We start from the raw sequence: 27,135 nt of genomic DNA, 5'->3' as shown, positions 1-27,135 counted from the left end.
AACGCTTAGGGACTTCCCTGGCGGTCCAGTGGTTAGGACTCCACGCTTCCACTGCAGGGGACACGGGTTCGATTCCTGGTCAGGGAACTAAGATTCCGCATGCCACACAGCCAAACAAACAAACAAACATGAAAGCTTGGAAGACGTCTTATAAAAGCCAGGATTTGGGTTTCTCTTGGGAGATTGTTAGATGGGCACCAGGAACTGGGTCGGGCCGCCCCTTAGCCTCCTCAGGGTTCTCCAGCTGCCACCCAGGCCTCGTAGCTCCCTCACACTATCTAGGTAGGGACTTGTGTTTGCTCCCCCTACTGCAAGATCCAGCTCAATCTGAGTTAAGATCTACTCCTTAGCAGTAAAGGGATCCTTCCCGGTCAGGCCCCACCCTGCCTCTGCCCTCCCCTCCTGCCACATTCCCCCAGACATTCTCACAGTAGCTGCGCCACTAAATGGATAGTTGTTTGCCTGTGTGAATTTGCTTACTCATATATTTTATCTTATTTTATTTTATTTTACTTTTGACCAAAGAGACCCATTTCACAGACCCCTCTGGAGCCTCCATTAGCGGCGAGGTGTGTGCCTGGCCTGGCCACCAGTGTGGAGTGTTTCAGGGAGTTGCATTTTAGATTTCCATGGTGTATTGATCCAAAGCGTCTGTGAAGGGCAAGGAACAGAGGAAGGAAGAGAATGGATGGGCCCTTCCTGTGCTTAGGGTCATTTGCAAAACAAAGACATTCCATTTGCAGACATTCTGCTCCTTGAAGCTAAGGGCTTAGCAGCAAAATGATGGTTTTTCCTTGGTTTTCAAACATTGCCCAGTCTTTACCAGAGTTACAGGAAAATTGACACATCAGCCTCATTATTTGTTCTAGACAATAAAAATAATTCAGGCTATAGAGTAATTACTTACTTTATTGCTGTTCACGTCAAGTCCAGGAGTTTGCAGAGATTTTCAGAAATCTGGGCATTTACCTCTCTAATTTCAAGAAATTGCTCTATAGTCTGGGCTTTGTCTTGCTGGGGCCATCACTCATCTGGTTTCTGTACTATGCTGGTTCAAAATCTTGATTTCCCCCGGAAGAGTCAGGCTTTAGGAATTTATGTCACCCTAGCCAAACTTAGAAGGTCTGATGTAAACTGGAATATTCCTTTTCTGCACATTTACAGAACACCCTACTGAGTGTGTGTGGCCCTGTCCTGATTTCTGGGGAAACAAAAATAAATCGTAAATATGATGTGGTCCTTGCCGTTTAAAAGCTTATGGTCCAGAAGTGGGAGAGACATGTAAACAAATATGTTATATGTAGTGCACTAAGTGTAGGGTGACCTTATGTCCTGGGACGTCCTGGTTTATGCCTGTTGTCCTGGTGTAGCTATTAATGGTACCCTCTTTCAAAACTACCTAAGGGCCACAGTCTAAGTCTCTCTGAATGTTCGGGGTATAGAGATGGTAGAAAGCAGGGAGAAATCAGTCTGTTTTCCCAGGGTAGACACCTGCGCTGGGTGAGGAAGGAAGTTTGGGCAGTCAAGGCCTGGGGGCTTGACATGGGGGTGGAGGCCAGGGCGGGGGGGAAGAGGGTGCAAAACTCTGCAGGCAAAAGGGAGATTGTTCCTGATGCAGCAGTTAGTTGGCTCAAGCTAGTCATTGTTTCCCAAATTTATCCTGTGGAAGAAATTCCCCAGGACACTTGGTCAAAATACAGATTTCCAGAATCTGCTGGCAATTTGGATTTGGACTTTTAAAGAGGGGCCCCAGATGATTCTTGGACATATTAAAGGTTCAGAACCAATTCTGTAGAGATTATGGCTACGACTACAAAGGGTCAGAGGAGAGGGGAGCAGGAACAGCAAGACTAGAGCACAAGTCACAGATCAGCCAGGCACGGGTGACCCCAGCCGAGACAACCCTCAGAGGTAGAACCAACTGGACACATTTACAGTAGATCTATGAAAACTAGGGAGTGTGGGAATTATGTCAGTCACAGTGGGGATGCAGAGGAGGGAAAAGATTCGAGAACCGCTCAGGAGGAAGAACGAACAGGACCTACCATATGCCAGCTACAGATTTACATGGGCAACAAAACACGTGTCAGATCCAGGAACCTGGGGGGACCTTATAATCTGAAGGTTTGTGTGGTGAGCCATAAACCGAAGAATATGACCAGGTGGATAGTATTGTGGCATATTTCATGCAGACCTGAAAAAAAAAAAAACGACTCCTGCTTATTTCTCATCTTCGTAGTCTCCAGTATGGTCAAGACAGTTGTATTTATCTCTGGGAAGGAGCTGGATGAATTCTAAAGCATCCAGACACCCCAGCCCTCTAGTCTAGACTTCAGGCGAACCCCCATCCGTCTGTTATGGTGAGACTACCTGCCACGCCTGATCTTGCGTTATTTTTGCTTTTGTTTTTGTTATCAAATGTGTAAGACAGTCATGATTCATCAGCAGTTTGCTGTGCCAACCCCTTTCAGTGGAGACGTCCGTGTGGCAGTTTCAGCCTGACTTTGTTCTAAATTCTGGAGCTGCTGTCTCTGTGGGAACCTGCGACTCTGGAAATTACAATAGCACAAGAAACGCCTTATCCAGGCAAGGAGATCATGAAGCCTGGTTGTTCGAGGCAGATTCGCTTGGTGCCTTGGTGATTCTGAGAGGCGCAATCCCTAAGTAGAATCCCTTGATGGAAAATGAAGAAAATCAGAGGAGAGCTCTGCTACTTCCCTGCCTCTCCCTTCAAACATAGAGGGTTTTTATTTTGAATGTTGAAATCATTAGGCCTGTTGGCAGACTTCGGAAGCAGCAAACGGAGTCAGAGACCAAACACTTATAAGTTATGAAAAGAAAGCCTCAAAAAGGAGAATGGGAAACGGATCAAGCTATAATTTCACAGGGTAATTTAGCACCCTTTACCCAAGACCTGGCCACGGCGCTTCCACCAGTGAGGACTGAGGAGCCAGAAAGCATCTAAAATCCCAGCCCTTGGCTACTCTTGCAGCGTTGCTGAGGGAGCTGAAGGTTGAAGGCGAACAGGCTGAAATCTTCCACGCCGTCCTATTAGGGAGGGGAAAACACAATCAACAGCGGCCTCAGAGTTTTTTATAATACGGGGCTGAACTTCTCTGCGATCCAGTATCACCAACGCCATTAAGTCGCAGTAGCAAGATGAGAAAATAAAAATAAAAAGGGAAGGAGGCACAGTCCAGCGTGCACGTACACGGAAAACGGATCTTCCCGGCTCCCGACGCCGGTGGAGCTGTTGGGGGCGCCCAGGTCCTCGGCCAGCGGCCAGGGTCGGAGCCGAGAAGCCCCTTCCCGCAGGGCGGGCGCGACCACTGTGGCGCGAAGGCGGGGGGATCCGGCGGGCGCGCGCGCTTCAAAGTGCCGCCGCCGCGGGCGCCCCCGCCCGCGTGCGCGAGTAGTACGGTCCGAGGGGGCGGCTCCTGGGGCGCGGCTCCGCCGCAGCTGATGCGCGCCCAGCCGGCCGGGAGGCGGGAGCCAGGAGCCAGGAGGCTGGAGCCGGGCCGCAGGGACCAGGAGCAGCTGAGCCGCCGTGCAGCGAAGGCCGAGCCGCCGGGCGTCGCGGACCCGGACCCCGAGGAGGCCCCAGGAGAGGCATCTCCCCCGCGGGAGTCGCCGGGCGCTGGGACGCCGTGGCCGCACGTTCAGGAAGGAGGACGCGGAGGAAGCGGCGCTGCCAGCCGGAGGAGAGGAAGCGCTCCACCCGGGCCCCCGACGGCGCTCGTTTAACCACATCCGCGCCTCCGCTGGAAACGCGTCCGGGCGCCTGTCACCGGTTCCCTCCATTTTGAAAGGGAAAAAGGGCTCTCCCCTTTCCCATCCTCCTAGGAGCCGGAGCCGGAGGAGTCGCGCTCATGGCGTTCAGCCCTTGGCAGATCCTGTCCCCCGTGCAGTGGGCGAAATGGACGTGGTCCGCGGTGCGCGGCGGGGTCGCCGGAGAGGACGAGGCCGGAGGGCCCGAGGGCGACCCCGAGGAGGAGGACTCGCAAGCCGAGACCAAATCCTTGAGTTTCAGGCAAGTACACGCGTTCCTGCCAAAATGCAAACGCGCTGCTCTCCATCCATCCATCTGCGGCTCATTCTGTGTGCGTGTGTGTGGTCGCCACCCGCGTAACCGTGTTCATGGCGATGCTGCGTCCCTGCCTGTAACCAGGGCCCCGCTGTGCCTTCAAAGGTTCAGGATGTTCTGTCCTCCCGGGTATTTTCTTCCCCCCGTTTCAGTATGAGCTTTCTGAACCTAACCCAGAATCTGCAGTCTCTCTGCATCCCCGTCTGCCTCGGTCACTTTCTCTAAGCTTCGAGCCCCCAGCCCCCGCCCCCCCCACACACACATACACACACACACACACACACACACACACACACACACAGAGTCGTGGGTCACACCCGGTGGAACTTGGGGCCTTCCCTGTGGGGAAGAAGTCTCTCCCAGGCCCTCCTGGGGGTCCCCCTGTGTCCCAAAAATGCAGCCTTAGTAAAGAAGGTCGCGTAATGACAGGCCCCTGGCAGCTGGTGAGAAATGGTGGTGTCTGCTGAGCTGTCACCCGTGTGATTGCGGAAGGCAGGTGACAGCATCCTCGGCCTCTGGCCGGGTGAGTTCCAGACAGGTAGAGGCCGCCTGCCAAAGAAAAAGGCATCGTGGCGAATATTGGCTTAATTTTTTTAGAATGAGAGGGCAATTTAATTTTTAAACTTCCAGGAAAGGGCTCTTGTGAGAAAAGGAGTCTGTTGAAAGGGCTTTTTTGGGATATCAGAGGGAAGGATGACCTCAAAAATAAATGGTGCTGGAAGAAGGCTCCTGAGGATGGAGGAGATTTCAGGGAGACAGGAGGCCAGACAGAAGCCCGAGGAGGGCGCGGCAGCAGCTCCCACAGGCCAGTCCATGCTGAGGACCCGCAGGTTGTAAAATTAGGCAAAAATACTGGACTTTGCGGATATGTAGACTATAAAGGGTGTCGGAAATACCGTTGAAAGTGGTAATTCCTCATTTTTCCCCCTTGGCAGCTCGGATTCTGAAGGTAATTTTGAGACCCCTGAAGCCGAAACGCCCATCAGATCACCTTGCAAGGAATCCTGTGATTCACACCTAGAACTGGCAGGCCCTGGGGCCAAAACCCAAGGTAAAGAAAGACTTTCCTTTTTTGCCTTTTTTTTGTTTAAAGTTTTGAAAATGTAAATGAGGGAAGGAAAAGTGTTAATTTAGGGCCATTTGAAAAGGTTGGGATTGTCTCCTTACTGAGCAGGGGCTGTTTGAAAGGTCCTGGCTCATTTGAAACGGTTTTCTTGTTTGTTTATTTGTTTATTTTTTTTACGAATGTGGTGGTCAGAGGCTTTCTTCCCTAAGTAGGCTGTACATTTGCAGTATGAGAGGATCATTATGAGAACATTCCCGCTGGGCCCTTCCCCTCGGCCCCTAAAAAACAAAACTGTGTGTGTTGATGCCGTGATGGAGGTACGTTTAGATTTGGCTTCACACATTTCTCAGGCCAACTCACTTTCTACAGGGTGTGGCTGGAGACAAGAATTATAAGTAAGAGTTGACTTTTTTAGATAAGGAGGATTCTTAAGAGGCTGTTTCAAAGTTGTTTACTGCTCCCTCTTCCACCAGGGATGGTGGTGAGCCCCTCAGTCCCCCCGAGATTGGAGGTTCTCTCCCGGCCCCTCAGAGCCCAGCCTTGAGCCTGCCCTTCATCTGCAGAAGCTGCTGCTGTTCCGCTTCATTAGTAGAAACCTTTTTTGTCACACAGCCAGTTTTGAGTAAAATTTCACCTGTCCTGATCGAATGCATTTAGCTATTCAGTAAACAGGGTGGGCTGGGGTTCAGCAGTGAAACAGTCCCGATCTCCGCAAGCCAGCGATACAGAGGGAGACGGGCCTCTTAGAGGTTAAGCAAAATGTATATGTCAGCTTGTCCTGAGGATTATGGAGAAAAATAAAGCAGGGGAAGGGGGAACAGAGCGGGGGTGGGTAGGTGGCGCTGAAGGCCGATGGGGGCCGGGGGAGCCCGACTGATCAGGGGACTTGAACAGAGCCCTGAAGGAGGATTGAGGGGAACAGCTGTGCAGGTTCCCGAGAAGTCTTCCAGCACAGAGGATGGCACCTGCGGAGGTCTGAGACAGCAGCAGCCTGCGCGTGGGCCGGCGCGTGGTGGCAGGGTGGCAGCATGTTCGAGGACCAGGGAAGAGGCCAGGGTGGCTGCAGCGACCTGGTGGGCAGGGAGCTCTGGGAGCCACAGTCAGCCAGGTCGGGGGAGGCCTGGGTCACGTCGTAACGAGGCACTGATTTTCCTCCTGAGTGAGACAGGAAGGGGCTGCCGCATTTCCAAAGTGCCACAAACAAATGGGGCGGCTTGAAGCAACAGAAATTGATTCTCTCACAGCTCTGGAGGCCAGAAGTCCGAAATCAAGGTGTTGGCAGGGCCATGCTCCCTCCAAAGGCTCTAGGCAAGGAGTCTTCCTTGTTTCTTCTAGCTTCTGGTGGTTGCCAGCAGTTCTCGGTGTTCCTTGGCCTGTGGCAGCAAAACTCCCCTCTCTGCCTCCTTCATTCCATGGCCAGCTCCTCCCTGTGTGTCTCTGTGTCTTCCACGTGGCTTTCTTATAAGGACATCAGTCATTGGGTGTAGGGACCACCCTAATCCAGGTTGACCTCATCTTAACTGGATTACTGCAAAGATAACTGCAGTGGAGCCTTGAGCCACATGGGTTTGAACTGTGCGGGTCCACTCACACAGGTTTTTTTCAGTAGGTATGTTCTAGAGTACTACACGGTCCACGGTTGGTTGAATCTGAGGGTGCAGCACCGCTGATGTGGAGGGTTTTCAACGGTGCTGGGTGGTCGGGGGTCGGAACCCCTAACCGCCACGTTGTTCAAGGCTCAGCTGTACTTCCAGATGAGGCCACATTCCAAGGTGTGGGGAGTTAGGACTTGAGCTTTTCTTTTGGAGGAATACAGTCCAACCCACAGCAGAGGGCTTTGAGCAGAGAGATGATGCCTTGACTTCCTTTTTCAGAGGCTGGCAGGCTGCTGCCTGGAGAAGGGCGTCTAGGAGGGATGTCCTTTTCACATGCTTTTTCTATTCCAGTGTCTGTCACTGTCACCTGCAGTGACCAAGGAGAGCCAGCTTTCAGTTATCCAGTTACCTGGTTTTTGATCTGATCATGAATTTATTCTCCCAACGGTGATTCTATTTTCTTGCTTAGCAGCTTCCTCATGGGTCGCCACGGGAGGTCAGGTTCTCTGTGCTGGACTTCGTGACGGAGCTGGAATTACTGGGGAAATGATACCAGCTTTTTGTGATGTGGTTTTGCTTTAAATGGTGAGCTCCATACTGTGCTGCCCTGCTGAGAACTCCCTCCGCTGTCCCTGGGCTACTTTTTTTTTTTTTAATAAGCTATTTTAAATTATTTATTTATTTATTTATTTATTTATGGCCGTGTTGGGTCTTCGTTTCTGTGCGAGGGCCTTCTCTAGTTGTGGCAAGCGGGGGCCACTCTTCATCGCGGTGCGCGGGCCTCTCACTGTCGCGGCCTCTCTTGTTGCGGAGCACAGGCTCCAGACGCGCAGGCTCAGTAGTTGTGGCTCACGGGCCTGGTTGCTCCGCGGCATGTGGGATCTTCCCAGACCGGGGCTCGAACCCGTGTCCCCTGCATTGGCAGGCAGATTCTCAACCACTGCGCCACCAGGGAAGCCCCCCGGCCTACTTTTTACCATGGGTTCAGGCAGAGACCGTGTGGGAACAGGCAAGTTTGCGTGTGGGAGGACTTGCGTGTGCCACTTCGCTGTGTAGCAATCTCAGGGACAGAGACGCCGCCTCATAGCTTCCCTTTTCTTCTCTCAGGATTGGCAGATCAGAAGGGAGATTTGAAAGCTTGAGAGAACTATTTTGTGGCCTTCCCCTCAAATTCATATAAAGCTCACAAGACATGTTAAGTAGCCGTTTGAAAGCCTCTTTGAATTGCTCAGCCTGGGCCGCCCCCTTCCTCGCCATCCTGTCAGCTGGTAGTCTGATTCATCCTGGCAGATTCTTTGCTAATTGAATGGAGGCCAGTATGGCCCAGGCCCCCAGAACCACACAGACCCAATTGTTTGGTCCTTCCTGTGCCACTGACTCATTTTTACAAGTTTTAGTAACTTGTAGCTCATACGCTCTTTTTCACTCTTTCTAGAAGTTTTCTTTTTGTGTTTTTTGTTTGTTTGTTTGTTTCTGGCCACACGGTGCGGCTTGCCGGATCTTAGTTCCCCGACCAGGGATTGAACCCGTGACCCCTGCAGTGGAAGCGCGGAGTCCTAACCACTGGACCCCCAGGGAATTCCCAAAGTTTTCCTTTTAGAGAGTTATGAACCAAGAAAGCTCAGTGGAGTAGATCATGATTGCAGACCATGAATATGGCAGGGGTACAGACTAGGAAACAAGCCACTACATTACTATGAAATCTTTCAATTTAGGGTCTTTAAATAACAAGATGATTCCTCATCAGCCTGGCAGTATCCTGCCTTCTAGGGTTTCTTCTCCCCAACACCCCGTCCTTGTCCAGAGCCCTGTTGATGGCCTTGTCATGCATACACAGTAAATGTAAAAATACAGCCAAAGCACAAGTCTGACCAGGAAAGAGATCAGTGGACAAAAATTCCTGGAGTCTTAATGTTTAAGTCTAATTTCTGGGCCTGGATGGTTCTCTTTCTCTAAGAATTGTTGATTATTTGGCTCCTGATAAGGTTAGTCTTTCATGTTTCTGTGGTTCAGGACATGGGGCAACAGCAGGTGTAGATCATGTAAGGCTCTGTCTTCTCAGGGGATGATCTATGAGTTGTTAGCCGGTCAGGGTTGGAATTAACATATGTAAAAGATCCTGGCTTCCTGGTGTAGAAGGGCCCTCAAATGTGTGGCTGCATCCCATGTACTGTACCCATGGCCTCCATCCCAACCTCCATCTAATTCTTTGAACTTGGGGAAACATCTACATCTATTTTGAACTAATTTTCTTTTTATTGGAAGCTTTTTAAGGACCTAAAGTGTCTGAAGTCTATACAGACGTATCTCATTGTATTGCACTTCCCAGATACAACATTTTTTACAGATCGAAGGTTTGTGGCAACCCCTGCATTGTCAGATGATGGTTAGCATTTTTTAGTAATAAAGTGCTTTTTACTTAAGGTATATATATTGTCTTTTTAGACATAATGCTATTGCATACTTAATTACAGTATAGTGTAAACATAACTTTTTTTATGCACTGGGAAAACAACAACAGAATGCATGTGACTCACTTTATATGCAATACTTGCTTTATTTCAGTGGTCTGGAACCAAACCTGCAATATCTCTGAGATAGGCCTGTAATAACTCTTCTTAAGGCAGGATTGTATGCCATCCTAGGAATTAGACAGTGGATGAGGTTGTGCGGTTTTTTTAAGCCACAGATAGAAGCCGGTTTCAGACTAACTGGTAAAATAAAACTGTAGGCCAAGAGGTTTCTTGAATGTACCAGAATGGTGGCTATAGTGCTTGGGCTGGTAGCTCTGTGTTTGCTATCCGTCTGCCTTCCTCCGCAAAGGGTGTTTAAGTTGCTGGTGTTAACTGTTCTTTCTCTTTGCTGGGAGATGTATCAGTAAGGAGACATCACCTAGGAAAGGACTTTTGAAAGGCACAATCTCAAGTTCATCTGTTTTTTGTTGTTTGGGTTTTTTTGGTGCGAATGGACTGTGGTTTTGTCCAGTGTTTCAGGTCATAAAAGCGAAAGCTGCAGTGGTTGTCCTCTGTTAATTGACACCTCCCCTCAACACACACACACACACACCTTTATTTACAGATTGTTACCTTTCTTTGAGAGAGGGAATTTTAATTCACGCTGAAGCTCTCTATGCCCTTGGAACAAAACTACCCTGTTTGATGTGTTGATTAGATGGCTAGGTATTCCAGACACACACTGTAGTCCTCCAGAACAGAAGGAGAGAGATAAACAGGGTCAGTCCATAGGTATTTACTGCTGGAGGCCTGTGGGGACTGCAGACTTGTTTGTCGACGCAGTTTGGGTTAGTCTAAATCAGGCATCAGCCAGTGATGGCTCATAGGCCAAACCTGGCCTGCTGTTGCCTTTTATTGTTCTGCCTGAGAGCTGAGAATGGTTTCTGCATTTTTAAACGGTGGAAAAACATATTTTGCTTGAAAAATATATGGAAGTTCAGATTTCAGGGCCCATAAATAAGATTTCGTTGGCATGCAGCCACACTTGTGCATTTCGCTGTTGTCTGGCTGTTTTTGCACTAAGATAGCAGGTTGAGTACTCGGAATAGAGACTGAAAGAAAAATGGGCAAAAGCCTAAAATATTTAGTTCAGCTCTTCACAGAAGAGTTTGCCGACTGAGATCCACACTTACGACAATTTTGGTAAAATTATAAAGTTTAAGTAATTAAACTTCAATTTAAAAAAAGCTACAAGGCTGTAGCTGATTAACAAATGAACTGTGGGCCCTGGGTGCCATTCCTGTAGGCCTGAATGGTCAGGTAAGGCATCACGGAGAGACTGGTTTGGGCTGGCTGTTTGTCTCCCTTGCAAAACAATGTTTTGGTCTGTCAATATACCTAATTTTCAATTGACTAAAAGATCTGAGAAAAAAGGAAATTAGGGAAGAATGGGGAGAATATTGGAATCATTTAGTACAAGTACAATCATAGAGGCTTTTCACTTTTGCCCATTAAGTGTATTTAATGTAACTTTGGGTGTTTGAGAGTTTGTAATTTGACTGTTGCTATGGTGTATTGTTGGTATAGGTTGTGTCGTTGATATGGTGTATTTATTGGATTGTTTTAGACTGTGTCTATATAAGACCTAGAAGGGAGATCTTATTAAAATCTGAGCCTTAGATTTTTGACTCTAAGGCTTTGGGCTACATGTATAAGCAAATATTATGCAAACATTTTTCATGAGGTACTTCTTGAAATGTTCTAGTCGAAACTATGAGTGTGGTTCTCCTAGAGATTTAGTTTGACATCCCTTCCCTGCTCCTACCGCAGGGATTGCTTTATTAGAATGTCCTAGAAGTAATGGGACTAATAAGGACCCTTACTGTTACCTAGTCCGACAGTTCAACCCATGCGGCTCCTTTGACAGCGTTCCAGGTTAATGCTCTTATTTTATTTTTATTTTCAATTTTTTTATGTGATAGACTTTTTCACAATTAAAATTTTTATATGGCACTATTTTAGGTTATTGTAAGAGAAAACATCTCAACGATAGGCTTGAGAACCTCAGCTACATGATACAATTCCTTTTTTTTTTTCCCCCCTGTTTAATGTTTGCAGCTATCAGCTTGGAGATTCTCACTAGTTAGTAAATGGGATCGGGCCGTGTTTCTCTGTTGCTTTATTTATGACAATGTAAAGGAGCCGTGTAGGGAGCGTCTCTACCTCTATACGGTGCTCCACCCAAGGACACTGCACTCTTGGGGGAAAAGTTTCATTTTTCCAGCAGAGACTCAGAGAGTGTTGAATAAAAAACTTGGGGGCAGGGGCAAAGTCTGCCTGCCGGAAGTGAAGATTTTAGTTACCTGTCAAAGCAGTATTATTCTTTTAAGGTGAATAGCAAATTCAAGACCTTCTTAAATATTGTAATGATTGAACTCACCTCAGACTTGCATTTCCCGATTTGGGGCTTACCTGAGCATCAAATAAAGCAGTATAGCTTTCTTTGATAGCTTCTGGCGGTGGAGTCATTTTCTCTGGTGTATGGGCGGGGGCTGTGAGCAGCCCTGCTAAAATTAACGTTGCTACCACTTAATGTTCCACATAAAAAATGGATGTGGTCTAAAGCCATTTAAACATTTAAAGAGCAGTCATAGTACCTTTTCCAAGTGATCAATAATACTGTTCATAGGAAGCCCTAGCAGTATATGCCATTTTGTCACAGTCTTCTAAACTCCGATTAGTGACGGGAAGATCACGGTTGATCCACCCAAAACGGCTGTCTCTGTGGGGATTTGATAACTGTTAACCTTGGGCCTAGGGGGGGATTGCCGTTTCTGAGTTCAAGATCTCACCCTCACCTTTGGGTGGATATGAACCTAATTTTATGGGCTCTCACAAACATGATTAGATCCCCAGGGCCTAGATTGATGATGGCCAAACTCACAAGAGGATAGTAGCCAAATGGAGTATTTCATTAATTCACAAATGGAAAAATGTAATCTGGCAGTTCTGTTTGGCAGATACAGACATTGTCCTAGCCAGTCACTCTGCCCTATGTCATTGCTGGAAATACGACAACAAATTCTTGATCTCCAGCTTTCCCACTGCAAGATTCTGACCTAAAAGACCACCAACTTTCTGTTTCAGCTGTATGTATCGTACGTATTGAAAGCAATTTTTTTTCAGCATCTTATTTGATTTTATAACAGTGATGCTATGAGATAGGACACATGTGATTTCCAGTCTAAAAACTGGGAAATCGAGGCCACAGCTTTTACAGCAGTGGGGTCGTAAGTTCAGCTTTGAAGATCACACATCCAGCTCACAGGGAATGTATGAATCTCCCTCTCTTCCCTGACTTAAGGGAAGACCTATCAGAGGAAATAAAAGTTCTTAAAGTGTTGCCAGGACAGAGTGTGTGATGGGGGAAAGCATCTTCTTTAGTATCTTATTAAATGATAGTAATTTTTTAAAAAAATCATCAGGGGATTACATCTTGCACATGTGTTAACTTAGCATATATAACGTATGAAGTATAAAATGTATTTTAGGGGCTTCCCTGGTGGCGCAGTGGTTGAGAATCTGCCTGACAATGCAGGGGACACGGGTTCGAGCCCCGGTCTGGGAAGATCCTACATGCCGCGGAGCAACTAGGCCCGTGAGCCACAATTGCTGAGCCTGCGCGTCTGGAGCCTGTGCTCCGCAACAAGAGAGGCCGCGATAATGAGAGGCCCGCGCACCGCGATGAAGAGTGGCCCCCGCTTGCCGCAACTAGAGAAAGCCCTTGCACAGAAACGAAGACCCAACACAGCCATAAATAATAAATAAATAAATAAATAAATAAATAATTTTTTTTAAAAAATGTATTTTAAGAGTTTTGAACGTCAGAAGTTTACACACAAGTTAGACATCGAGTCAGAAGGGAAAAAAGAAAAAGCATCACAGGGTAAGCAGTGCCGTTGGACTGAAAACATTTTGCTTCCTTAACGCTAAGCTTCTGCTCATCCATGAGAAATAAACAGGGAATGGACACCCTCGTCATAGCTCTTGCTTCCCTCTCCACCTGTGAGTCATGTGTGGGTGAGGAAAGGCAGGTGCGTGGAGATGTGTGCGGTCTCCTGGGACTCTGCCCCTATTTTGGTGTAGAAAGAAGAGTTTCCAAGAGGCTGGTATTGGTTATGTATTGCTGCCTAACAGACAACTCCAAAGCTGATTAGCAACTTAAACCACTGGACATTTATCACCTCACGTCGTTTTCATAGGTCTGGAACTTGGGAGCAGCCTGGCGGGGTGGTCTGGCTTGGGGTTGCTTGTGAGAATGCAGTCCCGGCGTTGGCTGGGACTGTAGTCCTCTGGAGGCTTGACTGGGGCTGGAGCCCCTCCTCGGGCAGCTCGCTCACGGCTGGCACCTCGGCCTGGCTGTTGGTGGGAGGCCTCAGTTCTTTACCCCTCGGGTGGACCTCTCTCCATGAGGTTGCTTTAGTGTTCTTGCAGCACGGCAGCTGCAGCGTCTCTTACGACAGCCTCAGAAGTCACACTCTGTTATTTCCACAGTATCCTTTTGGTTACACGGGTCCAAGGGCGTGAACACCAGGAGGTGGGGCTCACTGGGGGCTGCCTTGGAGGCTGCCTGCCACAAAGCCCATTTCGCCTTCCTTTGGGGCCTCTTCCCTGCATCCCCACCCCTCCTTCTGCCCCTCTCCTTAGGGTGCAGGAGCAGAGGAGGCGGGAGCAATGACGTGGGCTTCGGCCAGGGTCCCCGTCCTGGCGCGGAGGCATCTGCTTGCTCTGTCTGGAGGCTCCCCTCTTGCCGAACATTCTCCCTCTTTTTCTTTATCCTGCGTCTGCTTCCCAGCTCTGTGGGTGGTTGCTACTTTGTGAGAGAGGCAGTTGGTGTTTTGAATGCTCTAGTAATGATGTCTAAAGAGATGCGCATTATGGTTGTTTGGCAGCAGTGGAGTGAAGTTCGGGTCTCTGCGAGGAGGAGCCCGTCTGTCAGCACGCGCCCTTTCTCCTCCTGCTGCCTGCTGGGGGTGGAGTAGAAGGCTCTGGGGAGGGCTTCTGTCCGTGCAGGGGGTCTCTGCTCTACTGGAGATGCAGCCTCAGACGAATCCAGGTGCTTCCAAACCCAGGGGCACCTCCTGAGTGAGAAGAGAAGACGCATCTGTCATTGGCTCAGCTTCTGGGCAAGGCTGGGGTTCCTGGGGGTGGACTCCTCCTGATGAGTGAGCCCCACCCTCTTACCTTACAGTCACCTTGGCCTTCAGAGGGTAGGGTTTGGGTCTCTTTTTAAATAAAATAGCATAGGGCGCTGGTTTGGAAATTTGAAGTACTTTCGTCATCCCTAGTACAAACTTTTCCAGTTTATCGAGTGGCTTTCCAGATTATTCTTTACCTGCGAAGTCTTGTATATTAGAGTGAGCCTCTCTCAGGAGTTAGGAGCTTCCAGCACCTAGCCCCATCTCTTACAAAAAGCAAATAAATTACCACCCCTCCAGCTCCTGGGTAATGTTTTTGTTTTTGCTTTCTGGACAGTGGGGAGGTTTAGACCATCAGTTTGTTGTCTGGGTTCAGGCAAGGGTGGGCGTGTGTGTGTTGGTGCTGTTTTTCTGCTGTAAGTGGGGACATCTTAACATTGCAGCGTACTTAAAAGGCTGTTGTGCTTTTTCCCACCTTGACTCACCCACTCGGAACCCCCTCGTCACTCCCAGGCTCTGGGTGACCCGGGGCCCCCGTGGTTGTCAGGGGAACGTGAGTCCTGCGGCCACCACCCTTAGGGTCTACCCAACAGTCCTGGAAAAGGCCTTCTTGTCCCGTTATCCTGTTGTCCTGCCCCTGGACAGTGCGCTTCTACTCCATTTTAAGGCTGATGTCCTTGACTGAGTGGCTGAGAACGTACGTATATGAAGTATATCTCAACTTGGGGGAAAGTAGAGGGACTGGGAACTCAGAGATGTGAAACTCTAAAAAAAGTTCACATTTTGGATGCTCCCCTAAATGCTAATATGTACCTTATTAACAGTCTTCTCAGGTCAGACCCCTTGTGTTTCCCTCCTGAAGCCCTCCATTGGTTCAGACTTGGGAGAGCAAGGGTGGGAGGGAAGACGCAGAAAGGAGGGGGGTCTTCGAAGGGACAGGGTCAAGTGAAGAGCAAGCGTTGCTCCTGTGGATAGAGCTGAACGGCTTTATCACTACTGTTCTGTGTACTTTTGTTCTGTATGAAAGATGATCAGGTGGGAAGGGGGTCCTGTATGTATCAGACATCAGCTCAGCAGTGACCGTGAGCATCAGCTCTGTCTTTAGTGCTCAGTTTCTGCTTTGGGGACACAAAAGGGACCAGGGGATAAGGCCCTGCAGAGCTCAGAGTCTGGAAGGAGCTGGCCGCCTCCTGTTCCCCAGGCCCCTTGGTCTCCTTGGCTTCCCCAGACATTTAGCAGCAGACAGGTAGTTTTAGCAAGGGAATGTGTGAGGGAGGTCTGGGAAGAGGTCCAATGCTAAAAATAAATACATAAAAGACTTTAAAAAAGCACACAACTCCCCCTACCCCCAAAACAAAAACAAAAGCCTTTTGAGCATGCCAATTGTCATGTCTCTAAGATGGTTCATATACTTGGCTACATCTGTTGTAGAAAAGAAGAGTGATGTCATTTTTTCACTTCTTTCTGTAAATAGAATTTCTCTAGCATGTTGTGGGCTTCCTTAAGAAAAATTTAAAATCTGAAATTGATGTGATGGTGAGACCTACCACCTCTCTCAAGTATGTGTTCCTACAAGTGACACACATAAGAGACTAAAGCATTTTCTGAAATGTAAGTCTGTGATGTAGTAGAACATTTTGTAGGAATCGCAGGACATGGTTCTGCTCTGTTACCCTCTGAGTCTCTTTGTTCTCTCTCTTTTTTTTTAAACAGTTTTATTGAGATATAATTCACATGCATGCAGTTCAACCATTTAAAGGGTATATACAATTCAATGGTTTTTAATATATGAACAGAGTTGTGCAACTGTCACCTCAGTCTAATTTTAAGAACATTTTATCTCCTCCCCCCAAAGAAATCCTGTACCCATTAGCACTCTTCCCCCATTTTTCTCTCACCCCCAGTCCTAGGCAACTGATAATCTACTCTGTGTCTCAATAGATTTGCTTATTCTGGACATTTCATATAGATGGAATTAATACAATATGTAGTCTTCTCTGACTGTTTCTGTTCACTTATAATGTTTTCAAGGTTCATCCATGTTGTAGCATGTATCAGCATTTCATTCTTTTTTTTATTGTTGATTAATATTCCACTCTATGGATAAACTGTACTTTATGTGTCCATTCATCAGTTGATGGACATTCGGGTTATTTTCACATTTGGGCTGTTATGAATAGCGCTGCTATGAACACTCACGGTCAACTTTTTGTGTGGGCGTATGTTTTCATTTCTCTTGGGTGTATACCTAGCAGTGGAATTGCTGGGTCATATAGGGTAACTGTTTCTAATTTTGAGGAGCTGTCAAACTGTTTTCCAAAGTGGCTGCACCATTTTACATTCCTACCAGCAGTATATGGGGGGTTTCAGTTCCTCTACATCCTAGCCAACACTTGTTAATCTGTTTGATTGTAGCCATCTTTATAGGTGTGAAGGGGTATCTCATGGTGGTTTTGATTTGTATTTCCCTAATGACTAACGATGTTGAGCATTTTTCCATGCACTTTTTGGCTGCTTGTATATCTTCTTTAGCAAAATGTTTATCCAGATTCTTTGCCTATTTTTAAATTAGGTTACTTACCTTAGAGTTGTAAGAATACTTTATGTAGTCTAGATACAAGTCCCTTATCAGATATCCTATTATAAATATTTTCTTCCATTCTGTGGGATGTCTTTTCACTCTTTTGGTTATATCGTTTGAAGTGTAAAAGTTTTTACTTTTGATGAAGTTCAGTTTGTGTATTTTTTTCTTTTGTCCCTCGTGCTTTTGGTGTCATATCTAAGAAGGCTTTGCCTAACCCATGGTCACAGAGATTTACTACTGTGCTTTCTTCTAAGAGTTTTATAGTTTGAGCTCTTACATTTAGGTCTTTGATCAATTTTGAGTTAATTTTTGTACATGTTGCGAGGAAGTGGTGCAACTTCAGTATTTTGCATGTGGATATCCAGTGCCCCAGCACCATTTGTTGAAAAGACTGTTTTTTTCCCTTTTTAATTAACTTTGCACCTTTGTCAAAAATCAGTTGACCAGAGGTGTAAGGGTTGAGCTTTTGATTCTGTTTCATTGAGCTATATGTCTCTCCTTATGCACACTGTCTTGATTATGGTAGCTTTGTGGTGAGTTTAGAAATCAGGAAGTGTGAGTCTTCCAACTTTGTTCTTTTTTCTCAAGGTTGTTATAGCTATTCTAGGTCCATTACATTTCCATATGAATTTTAGGATCAGCTTGTTAATTTTGCAAAGAAGCCAGCTAGAATTTTGATAGAGATTGTGTTCAATCTGTAGATAAATTTGGGGAGGATTGTCATCCTAACAATATTAAATCTTCCAATCCATGAACATGGGATGCCTTTCCATTTATTTAGATCTTCTTTAATTTCTTCAAATACTGCTTTGTAGTTTTTACAGTACACATCTTGCACTTTTGTTAAATTTACTTCTAAGTATTTTATTCTTTTTGATACTACTATAAATGGAATTGTTCTCATAATTTTGTTTTTGGACTTTTCATTGCAAGTATACGTATAGAAATACAGTTGATATTTGCATATTGATCTTGTATCCTGCAACCTTGCTGAATTCACTTATTAGTTATAATAATTTTTGGTGGATTCCTCAGAACTTTCTGTACAAAAAATTGGGTCATCTGCAAATACAGATAGTTTTACTTTTCCTTTTCAATCTGGATACATTTTTGTTCTTTCTCTTGCCTAATTGACCTGGCTAGAATTTCTAGTACAATTTTGAATAGAAGTGGTGAGAGCTGACATTCCCGTCTTTTTCTTGATCTTAGGGTAAAAACATTCAGTCTTTTACCATTAAATATGACATTACCCGTGGATTTTTCAGAGATGTATTTTATCAAGTTGAGGAAGTTCCTTTTTATTCCCAGTTTGTTGAGTTGTTTTTTTTTTTTTTAATCATGAAAGGATGTTGGATTTTGTCAGTTTTTTTTCTGTGTATATTGAGATGATCATGTGGGTTTTGTCTTCCATTCTATTGCTACGGTATATTACACTAAATGATTTTCAGATGTTCAACCAACCTTGCATTTCTGGGGTAAATCACACCTTTTTATATGTTGGTGGACTTGGTTTGCTAGTATTTTGAGGATTTTCACATTGATTTTCAATAAGAAATATTGGTCTGTAGTTTTTCGGTTTTGTATTTTTGGTAATATCTTTGTTTGGTTTTGGCATCAGGGTAATATTGACCTTACAGAATGAATTGGGAAATGTTTCCTCCTCCTATAGCTTTTTGAAGTTTGGGAACAATTGATGTTAATTCTTCTTTAAATACTTGGTGGAATTCACCAGTCTGGTCCAGGTCTTTTTGTGTGTGTGTGGGCAGGGGGAGTTTTTAATTTACCAGTTCAATCTCTTTACTTGTCCTAGATCTATTCAGATTTTCTATTTCCTCTTGAGTCAGTTTCAGTTGCTTGTGTCTTTTTAGGAATTTGTCTATTTAATCTAAGCTATCAAATTTGTTAACATACAGTTATTCATAGTGTCATTTTCTTGATTTTAAATGGAATTAATAAGCCCTGCTATGCCTTTTTCACAGGGTTGATTTGAGGATCAAGTTAGGTAATATGTATGGAAGTGCTTTGAAGATCATATGACTGCGAAGTATTTTATTTGTTCTAAATTCTTAGTTCTAGGAAAACATACCCAGGGTACCACTGTCTGCAGTTTAACATTTGTACTATGTTTCCCCTTTGTGAGTTGCATTTCAAGGGAGAGATTGTCTCCCTTGTTACCAAAGGAATATGAACTAAGATTGGGTTGGAGGGGGAATTGAAGTGGTTTGGGGGCTTGTCTACCTGTTTCTTGAGGGGTAGCAGAAGATAGGTCGTACGCTTTCAGAGTCAGAGGGCATCAGTGCCCCATTAGGACATCAGCGTCAGGCTCTGACCCATCCAGCTCCTGCCTAGACCCGAGAGCAGTTGTTTCCTTTCCTCTCTGAGGAAGAATGCTGAGTCTGGTCTAGTCACTGATGTCTTCACCTCTCCCATAGCCCATACCTTAGATGCACTACATTCATTCTTCTTACTTCTTCCCAACTTGCTTTTTTTTTAAATTAATTTATTTTTTTAATTAACTTTTATTGGAGTATAGTTGATTTACAGTGTTGTTAGTTTCTGCTGTACAGCAAAGTGAATCAGTTATACATATACATATATCCATTCTTTTTTAGATTCTTTTCCCATATAGGTCATTACAGAGTATTGAGTAGATTTCCCTGTGCTATACAGCAGGTCCTTATTAGTTATCTATTTTATACATAGTAACGTATATATGTCGATCCCAGTCTCCCAATTTATCACCCCTCCGACCCCCCTGGTAAGCATAAGTTTGTTTTCTACATCTGTGACTCTATTTCTGTTTTGTAAATAGGTTCATTTGTGCCATTTTTTTTTTTAGATTCTGCGTATAAGTGATATCATATGATATTTGTCTTTCTCTGTCTGACTGGCTTCACTCAGTATGACAATCTATAGGTCCATCCTTGTCGCTGCCCAGCTTGCTTCTAAGTCAACAATAAAGGTCCTTTTAAAATACAACTGGGACTTCCCTGGTGGTGCAGTGGTTAAGACTCCGCACTCCCAATGCAGGGGGCCTGGGTTCGATCCCTGGTCAGAGAACTAGATCCTGCATGCCCCGACTGAGATCCCGCATGCTGCAACTAAGACCCGGTGCAGCCAAATAAATAAATAAATATTTTTTAAAAAATACAACCTACCTGGCTTTCAAAAATAAAGAATTACTTTAGTGCTTCTAGAAAGTTCTCTTGCTAAATATGGAGGCACATTTAAAGAGGAAGTAACCCATTTAGAAAGGGAAGAGAAGTCGGTGATGCAGGAAGACCAGAGGTCAAGCGGTGGTGGTTTTCTCTGTAAGAACACGTGAGGTGGCTGTCACGTGAGAAGGTGGTAGTAACTTCCTCACGATTCAACCCTTGAGTGTCTCTGAAGGGTCTTGGAATGTGGCTTTCCTCTCCTTCATTGGATTATAAGCTCCACGTGCTGATTTTGTGGCCCCTTCATGCCCAGCGCAGCGTATGCTGCAGGTCATAGGGCCTGTGGTTGGTTGGTTAGATGATTATCTTAGACATAATTTTATGATTTGGCTTTAGGGCTTCAAGTCCCGATGAAGCTGAGGGTTTAAACTGATTAGGGAGTGCGGACGTGGAGCATCTGGTTTGGGTCTGCATGTAGGATTTCTTAGTTCTGTGGCTGACAGCTTGGCTCACAGCAGTGCATTTGTAAAACTTTTGTCATCGCTGGACCCTCCACGTGTGTGGATCACTGTGGGATCAGGCGCCCCCCCACCATGAGGACAGAATGGAGCAGTGAGGGAGGAACAGTCCCATCTGTTTGTTTTGTGTTTCGGCTGCGCCACGTGGCTTAGTTCCCCAGCCAGGGATCGAACCCGGGCCCTCGGCAGTGAGAGCACCAGAGTCCTAACCACTGGACCGCCAGGGAACTCCCTAGTCCCACCTGTTTGGATGTCTAGCCCAGCTTGGTCACGTGGGTTCTGTACCTCACTTGTGAGCTCTCAGAAGCATGGCACGGGTGGTTTGTTCCTAGACACGGACTGCCCCCTGCTTCCGTCCTGACCCAGATGCCCACCCCTCCATGGATGTAGCAATGTAGAGCGATATACTTGATTGTGTCCTACCATAGCATTGAACCTCCACCCCAGAACCCTTCTTCCTGGGCTTGTGACCCCATTTGGGTTTTCTCAGGGTCATCCCAGGAGCGAAGAGAAATGAGGTGAATGCAGGCGGCTCTAGAATTAACTGGGGGGCTGTGTAGCATGGTTGAGCCATGACCTTCCTGTGCCCCAGACCAGGCTCCACGCCCCCTCCTCCCTCCTGCTTCCTTGCTCCCTCTCTTCTAACCTCTCTGGGCCATGGTTTCTTCATCTGTAACATCGGCTTAAGGAGCACCTTAAAGTAATATATCTGGAGCACCAAGCACAGTTACAGTAGTAGTGTAATTACAAAGAATTTTTCAGGAGGAAGGCCCTTCAAAAACAGCCCTTAACAAAAAATAAATTCCACCCTTGCATCTTGGGAAGAGAAGGAGAGGTGGGGCTGGGTGGGCTTGGGGCAGGAGTCCTGTGTTTAAATGGAGACAAAGGAGAAATGGGTAAGAGGGGATTAGGTTTGGGTAAGAAGAGATTTTTGTGCTTAATAAGAAGGATTCTGGGCCTCGGGATGGGAGAATTGGCTTAATATTAGTCATTTGTTTATACATCTGTAACACTGGGGGATAATGTAATGCTTGTCTAAGGCTTATTGCATGAAAATCATTGCACAATAAACAGTCTCTGGGTAAGTTATTCTGGAAGTGAGGTCAAGGCTCTGGGTCCCAGTGTTTTCTAAAAATTGGTTTCTCTAATAATATATAGCCAGCATCTTTCTATGTCAGTAACTACTTCAAACACAGTTTTTAACATGGTACCACAATATGTGGTTTTTATTTTAATCATTGAACTGGAGTCAGACAGCTAGTCACCAGGAAGTTAAACAGTACTGTGGGGAAACTTTTTCTCTGTTTTTTTTCTGGAGGATGCAGGGATGGGTACCCCTGCTGGACACCTTGCAGCATCTGGTTTTGTGCGAATTTGCCTCGTTTCCCTTGTGAAGATCGTCAGCCTTGGGTAATTGTGAATCAAGCTGCTTTCTCCATCACACGGAGGCAGAACCTTTATCTTGCTACTAGATAAGACTGTATTTATCTACTGTCCGTGGTCAACCTGTAGCTTATTAGGATACGTGAAAATGTGACTAAATGTAAATAGCACTTGTAGTTGCGAGGGTTTTGGGGTTTTTTTGACACCAAATACGTGGTGTCTTTTCAAATACCAGTTCTCTGTGTGGTTGATACAACAGCTGGGTGTCCTACAGTTCAATCCTAGTCTGACAGTAACTACCCAGAGTTAGCGTCAGACTCCAGAGATTTAAGGGCTCAGTCGCTCAAGGCTGCCCTCACCTGAGGCGCCAGGTGCATCCCAGGTCCCACACTTCTGTCCAACTTGGCTACAGATTTGGGGGATCCTACAACCCCTCTCAGCTTCTCTACTGCAGTGACTCACAGAGCTCAGGAAAATACGTTTACTGCTTTCTGGTAAAGGATGCAACTCAGGAACAGCCGAATGGAAGAGATGCAGGGGGCCGGGTACGTCCTCTCCAGGCCTGTCACCCCTCCAGCACCTCTGTGGGTTCACCAACCTGGGAGCCCCGTGAATCTCACTGTTCAAGACTTTTTATAGCCCGACTGATCTCCAGCCCCTGAACGTTCCCACCCTCTAACCACGAGTTGGGTCTTTCTGGTGACCAGCCCCATCTGGACGCTATCTGGGACCCGCACCCTGAGACACCTCATTAAACGCAGGTGTGATCAAAAGGGGCTTGTTGTCAATAACAAGACACTCGTGTCACCCGGGAAAATTCTGGGGGTTTTAGGAGCTCTATGCCAGGAACCTTGGACAAAGGCCATTTTTATTGTCTCACGTCTTCTAGTATGAAGATACGTACATGAAAATCTTCACCCAGCAATAATTATAATGACAAAGAAATTTGAAAACCCTCAAAAATTACGTGACATGTAGCGTGGCTTCAGTGCTTCTGTCATTAGTTTAACCAGTGAATGTACCTTTTAGACTGGAAGGTGGGGGAGGGGTGCTGCTAAGTGTGAAGGAGAAACACGAAGCAGGAGAGGTGAGTGCAGGTGCCCACGCGCCTGCTCCGAGCTCTCCCAGGTTTGCTGTTTGCATTCGCTTCATTTTTGGAGTTGCTGTTCTCAGGACACCAGAAGGCTTAACAACACTGAGACTTCTCTCCAGGGGGAAACGGTTAAGTACATACGGCCGTGGAGTTGTGTGATGCAGGTGTTTCATGGCATCCCCTAGAAACCTGCTTTGTCCAGTAAGGTAACCTGTCGCCACCCGTGCCTGTTTAACCAAAATCGAATGAAATTGAACGTTCAGTTCCTCCCTCACACTGTCACATTGCAAGTTCTCAGTAGCCACAAAGAACCGGTGGCTGTCTTATCACACAGCTCAGATGATAGGACGTTCTTATCCTGATAGAAAGTTCCATCGGACAGCACAGCCCTCAGTCCCACTCTGCATGTTAGAATCATCTTCTTAAAAGTGCCTGGGCCCCTCACCGGACCAACTACATGAGGGGCTCTGGGCTAACACCCAAGGATCTGTTTGTTTCAGAGCTCCCCAAGTGATTTGATTCAGGGGCATTTTCAAATCATTGCACTAGATTCATCCGTTTCCACCACAGGAATATCTGTCCTTCCATCTTTCTGTCAGGCACTCCTGCATCCTCCACCACTGCACAGCCAGCTTACTTCATGCTCTTTTCCTACAGCCTGTGTTGTTCCATTTCTGTCTTACACCGTCTGCCGTTTGCTCGCCAGTTTTACACTTGCTGATGCAGCCAGGCTTTGATTACGCTTTCTGCTTCGCTTCTTGGAGAAATGTTTTGTCTGGTTGCGTCGTGCACCAGCATTGTGTTAAGTTACCTCTTACCCTTCTGTGACAGGCTATGTCTGTAGGTCATTTTCTGAAACCAAGTTTGGAAAGCGGTCAAGTGCATCAAGGTACTGGCTTGGGTGGGATCAAAGGGGATCGGGGCTTCTGTTCCTCTGCGTTGTGCTTGGGGGCGGGAGGCGAAGGGTGCCTGGGAAGAAAGGGAACTTGTCTTGAACTCTCTAGAAATAGGTATCATTGTACATAGCTTTGGAAAATCATCAAAATAATATTCATTGTAGACACAAAGTAGAACATCTAGATAAGCAAATAAGAGAAAAAGAAAAAGAAAACAAACATAGTCCCAATTCAAGGAACGAGGTGTTAAAAAAATTCATGTACATCGTTCCAGAGTTTTTTCTGGATACTGTTTTTTTAATTCTTATGAAAAATCTAGGCATACAATAATAGAAGAGTACAATGAATCTCCATATGTATATCACCCAGTTACAGCAATCAACATTTTGGCATGTTTGCTTCTTTTTTTGAAGTATTTATGAGACGTGTTCCCTAAATATTTAAGTGTGCATCTCTAAAACATAGGACATTTTTCCTATTAACCATAAGATCATAATCATAACTAATAAAGTTAACCTAATTAATGTTATCTAACCCAAGCCATGTTTAATCAGGCTTCCCCAGTTCTCCTCAGAATGTCTTTAACGTTGGATCCAAGCAAAATCACATATTGCATTTGGTAGAATTATGTCTTTTTGGTCTGTTTTAATGTATTAATCGATTCCCTCCATTCCCACACCATTTTCTTTTTCCTACCACATTTTGTTTGACAAGAGGGCCATTGTCTGTATGCTTGTCCCATCTTTTGGATTTATCTATTCCCTCATTTCCTGCAAACCGGACATTAGGTCTAAAAACCTGATTCAGGTTATGTATTTATTCTTTTTTAAAAAAAGTGTAAAGAGAATGAAGAGGGCCCATCCTTCCATTGTATGTGTGCCCACCACCCTCCTTTCCCCTTTTCTTTGTTAGAAAATTCTAACGGTACAGAAAGCTTCTTTCCACTTTCCCCCAAGGCAGAGTCGGTAATTTCCCCTTCCATCTGTAAGGCTTGTGTCTTTATATGCCTAAACTGAAGAAGGTCTCATGCCTTGTGCACCCTTCTTCCCCTTGCTCTTTCCACCTGACGTGTCTTGGAAACCCTCCCGTTTCAGCGCATACAAGTCTGCGTGTTGTTTGACACCCAGGTATCAATAGTATTCCCGTGCCAATGTTGCACATTAAATGAGCTGTCAGTCCCCTGTGGTGCTCGGAATAGCCCCCAAAGTGTGTGGGAACGTCCTCCCCCTTGTACATATGTGCGCTTGGCCCTCTTTGTGAGCATAATTAAAATGAACTCCTGGCCGAGGAGCTCATGAGATAAGCACTTGCTGAAGGATCCCCCGTACGCTGTCCCACACGTGTGTGCGAGGGCCGACTGGCCCCCTCGCCTGGCCGCTGTTAACTGAGCGTCATCAGTATTTTAATTTTTACAAACCTGATGGGTTAAAAACGGTATCTGGTTTATTAATTGTGTGAAAGCGAGTCTATGTTTCAAATGTGTTTGGGCCATTTTCTTTTTTTAATTAATTAATTTATTTTTGGCTGCATTGGGTGTTTGTTGCTGTGCGCGGGCTTTCTCTAGTTGCGGTGAGCGGGGGCTATTCATTGCGGTGGCTTCTCTTGTTGCGGAGCACAGGCTCTAGGCTTCAGTAGTTGTGGCACACGGGCTCCAGACGCGCAGGCTCAGTAGTTGTGGCGCACGGGCTTAGTTGCTCCGCGGCATGTGGGATCTTCCCGGACCAGGGCTCGAACCCGTGTCCTCTGCGTTGGCAGGTGGATTCTTAACCACTGCGCCACCAGGGAAGCCCCTTGGCCATTTTTTAAAATTGCTTGCTTTCTATGAATGAACTGTAGAATGCATTCCTGACTTCAGTTGTTCAGTGGCAGGCACCAGGGACAGTGTCGTTTTAAGTGGGAAACGGGGAGGAGGCTCACGGTCCGGTGGAGGCCCCACCACCTCTGATTCATGAAGCCCCTGAGACGTGAGGTTCTCTGTGAGCGTTTTCCTTAATTCTCCTTTGATTACATGGGTTTTGTTTGTAAAATGCCCTGTCACCGAGCACACCCACTAGTCCGTGCTTCTCCTCCTCCTTTTCCTCCCCACCTTGTGGCCTTGCCCTGTACCAGGCGTGCAGGAGGCAACCCCTGATGTCCAGCCACGACCCTGGTGTGCCCTGCTCGTCTGCCGTGCGAGCCTGTCTCCCTGGGCCTCAGCTGCTGGGCCTCTGCGGGCTGGCAGCGTGGCGCTCCCTCCGAGGGAAGGTCGTTCCAGCATCTGGCTGTTACCAGAGGCCAGGGGCCCCTTTAAGCAGAGCTCCACGTGGAGCGGAGCGTGGAGAAGGGGCTGCGGGCTCAGGCCAGGTGTTGGCTGCCTCTTCACCTTACGCTGCCCTCTGCCCAGCAAAGCCCAAGCCACCCTCCAGAGAAGGAAATCATCCCCCCAGGTCTGATTTCCCACGGGGTGGTCTATCCAAGCGTCCCTCCCTTCCACACCAGTGCCCCACCGGGACCACCCCACCAGCTTTCACTGGACTTTTGGTGCCCCTTAGGGCCCGGCCATCCACCACCCTTCAGTCCCATCTCAGTGTCAACGGGTACAGAGCCCGTGACTAAATCCTGTTTAAACAGACGATTTAAATTTGTGTTTTGGTGCGTGTTCCCTCTCAGACGTTTAGTCCACACTTAAAATTGCTTAAAACAGCACTTGCAGCATTCCCTTGGAATGTTCTCGGAGGTGGCGAGCTTTGTTTTTTGATGTTAGGATTTTTTCCCCCAGTAGCGTAAGAGTTTTTAAACCCTGGTATGGTGATTGAGGGGGGATTGAAGTTGTAACTATCAAGTAATGAGAGGAGCCCTTTGAGGACCCTAAACGTCCCAAAATACAGTCTTCCGCCCGGTGGTTTCTTTTCCTTTCTTTTTTTTGTTAAATAGTTATTTTTTTTTAAATTTATTTTTAAAATTTCTTTCTTTCTTTCTTTCTCTTTCTCTCTTTCTTTCCTTCCTTCTTTTCTTTCTTTCTTTCCTTTCTTCATTGCGGTGGCTTCTCTTCTTGTGGAGCACGGGCTCCAGGCGTGCGGGCTTCAGTAGCTGTGACACGCAGGCTCTTGAGTGCGGGCTCAGTAGTCGTG

At 46.4% G+C, this 27,135-nt stretch overlaps 1 protein-coding gene across 13 annotated transcripts in view; it reads left to right on the top strand.

Annotated features, from left to right (window-relative positions):
• The window catches only part of TACC1 (transforming acidic coiled-coil containing protein 1), a 114,502-nt gene that overhangs the window by 52,135 nt on the left and 35,232 nt on the right, over positions 1–27,135 (top strand). For 5 of the 13 annotated variants that reach the window (XM_068532039.1, XM_068532044.1, XM_068532040.1 and 2 more), the window contains exons 2-3: positions 2,432–4,030; positions 5,020–5,135. The exons of 2 other annotated variants lie outside the window; for them this stretch is intronic. In XM_068532039.1, the coding sequence (XP_068388140.1) occupies positions 3,870–4,030; positions 5,020–5,135 (277 nt within the window). In that variant the 5' untranslated portion in view covers positions 2,432–3,869. The remainder of the gene's footprint in view (positions 1–2,431; positions 4,031–5,019; positions 5,136–27,135) is intronic. 6 more of the 13 variants (XM_068532046.1, XM_068532041.1, XM_068532043.1 and 3 more) reach the window with 2 other exon arrangements.

This window comes from Eschrichtius robustus, chromosome 21, assembly GCF_028021215.1.
Source record: "Eschrichtius robustus isolate mEscRob2 chromosome 21, mEscRob2.pri, whole genome shotgun sequence".
NCBI lineage: Eukaryota > Metazoa > Chordata > Mammalia > Artiodactyla > Eschrichtiidae > Eschrichtius > Eschrichtius robustus.
Note: the sequence above shows the minus strand (reverse complement) of the source record. Positions and strands in the feature narration are given on the sequence as shown.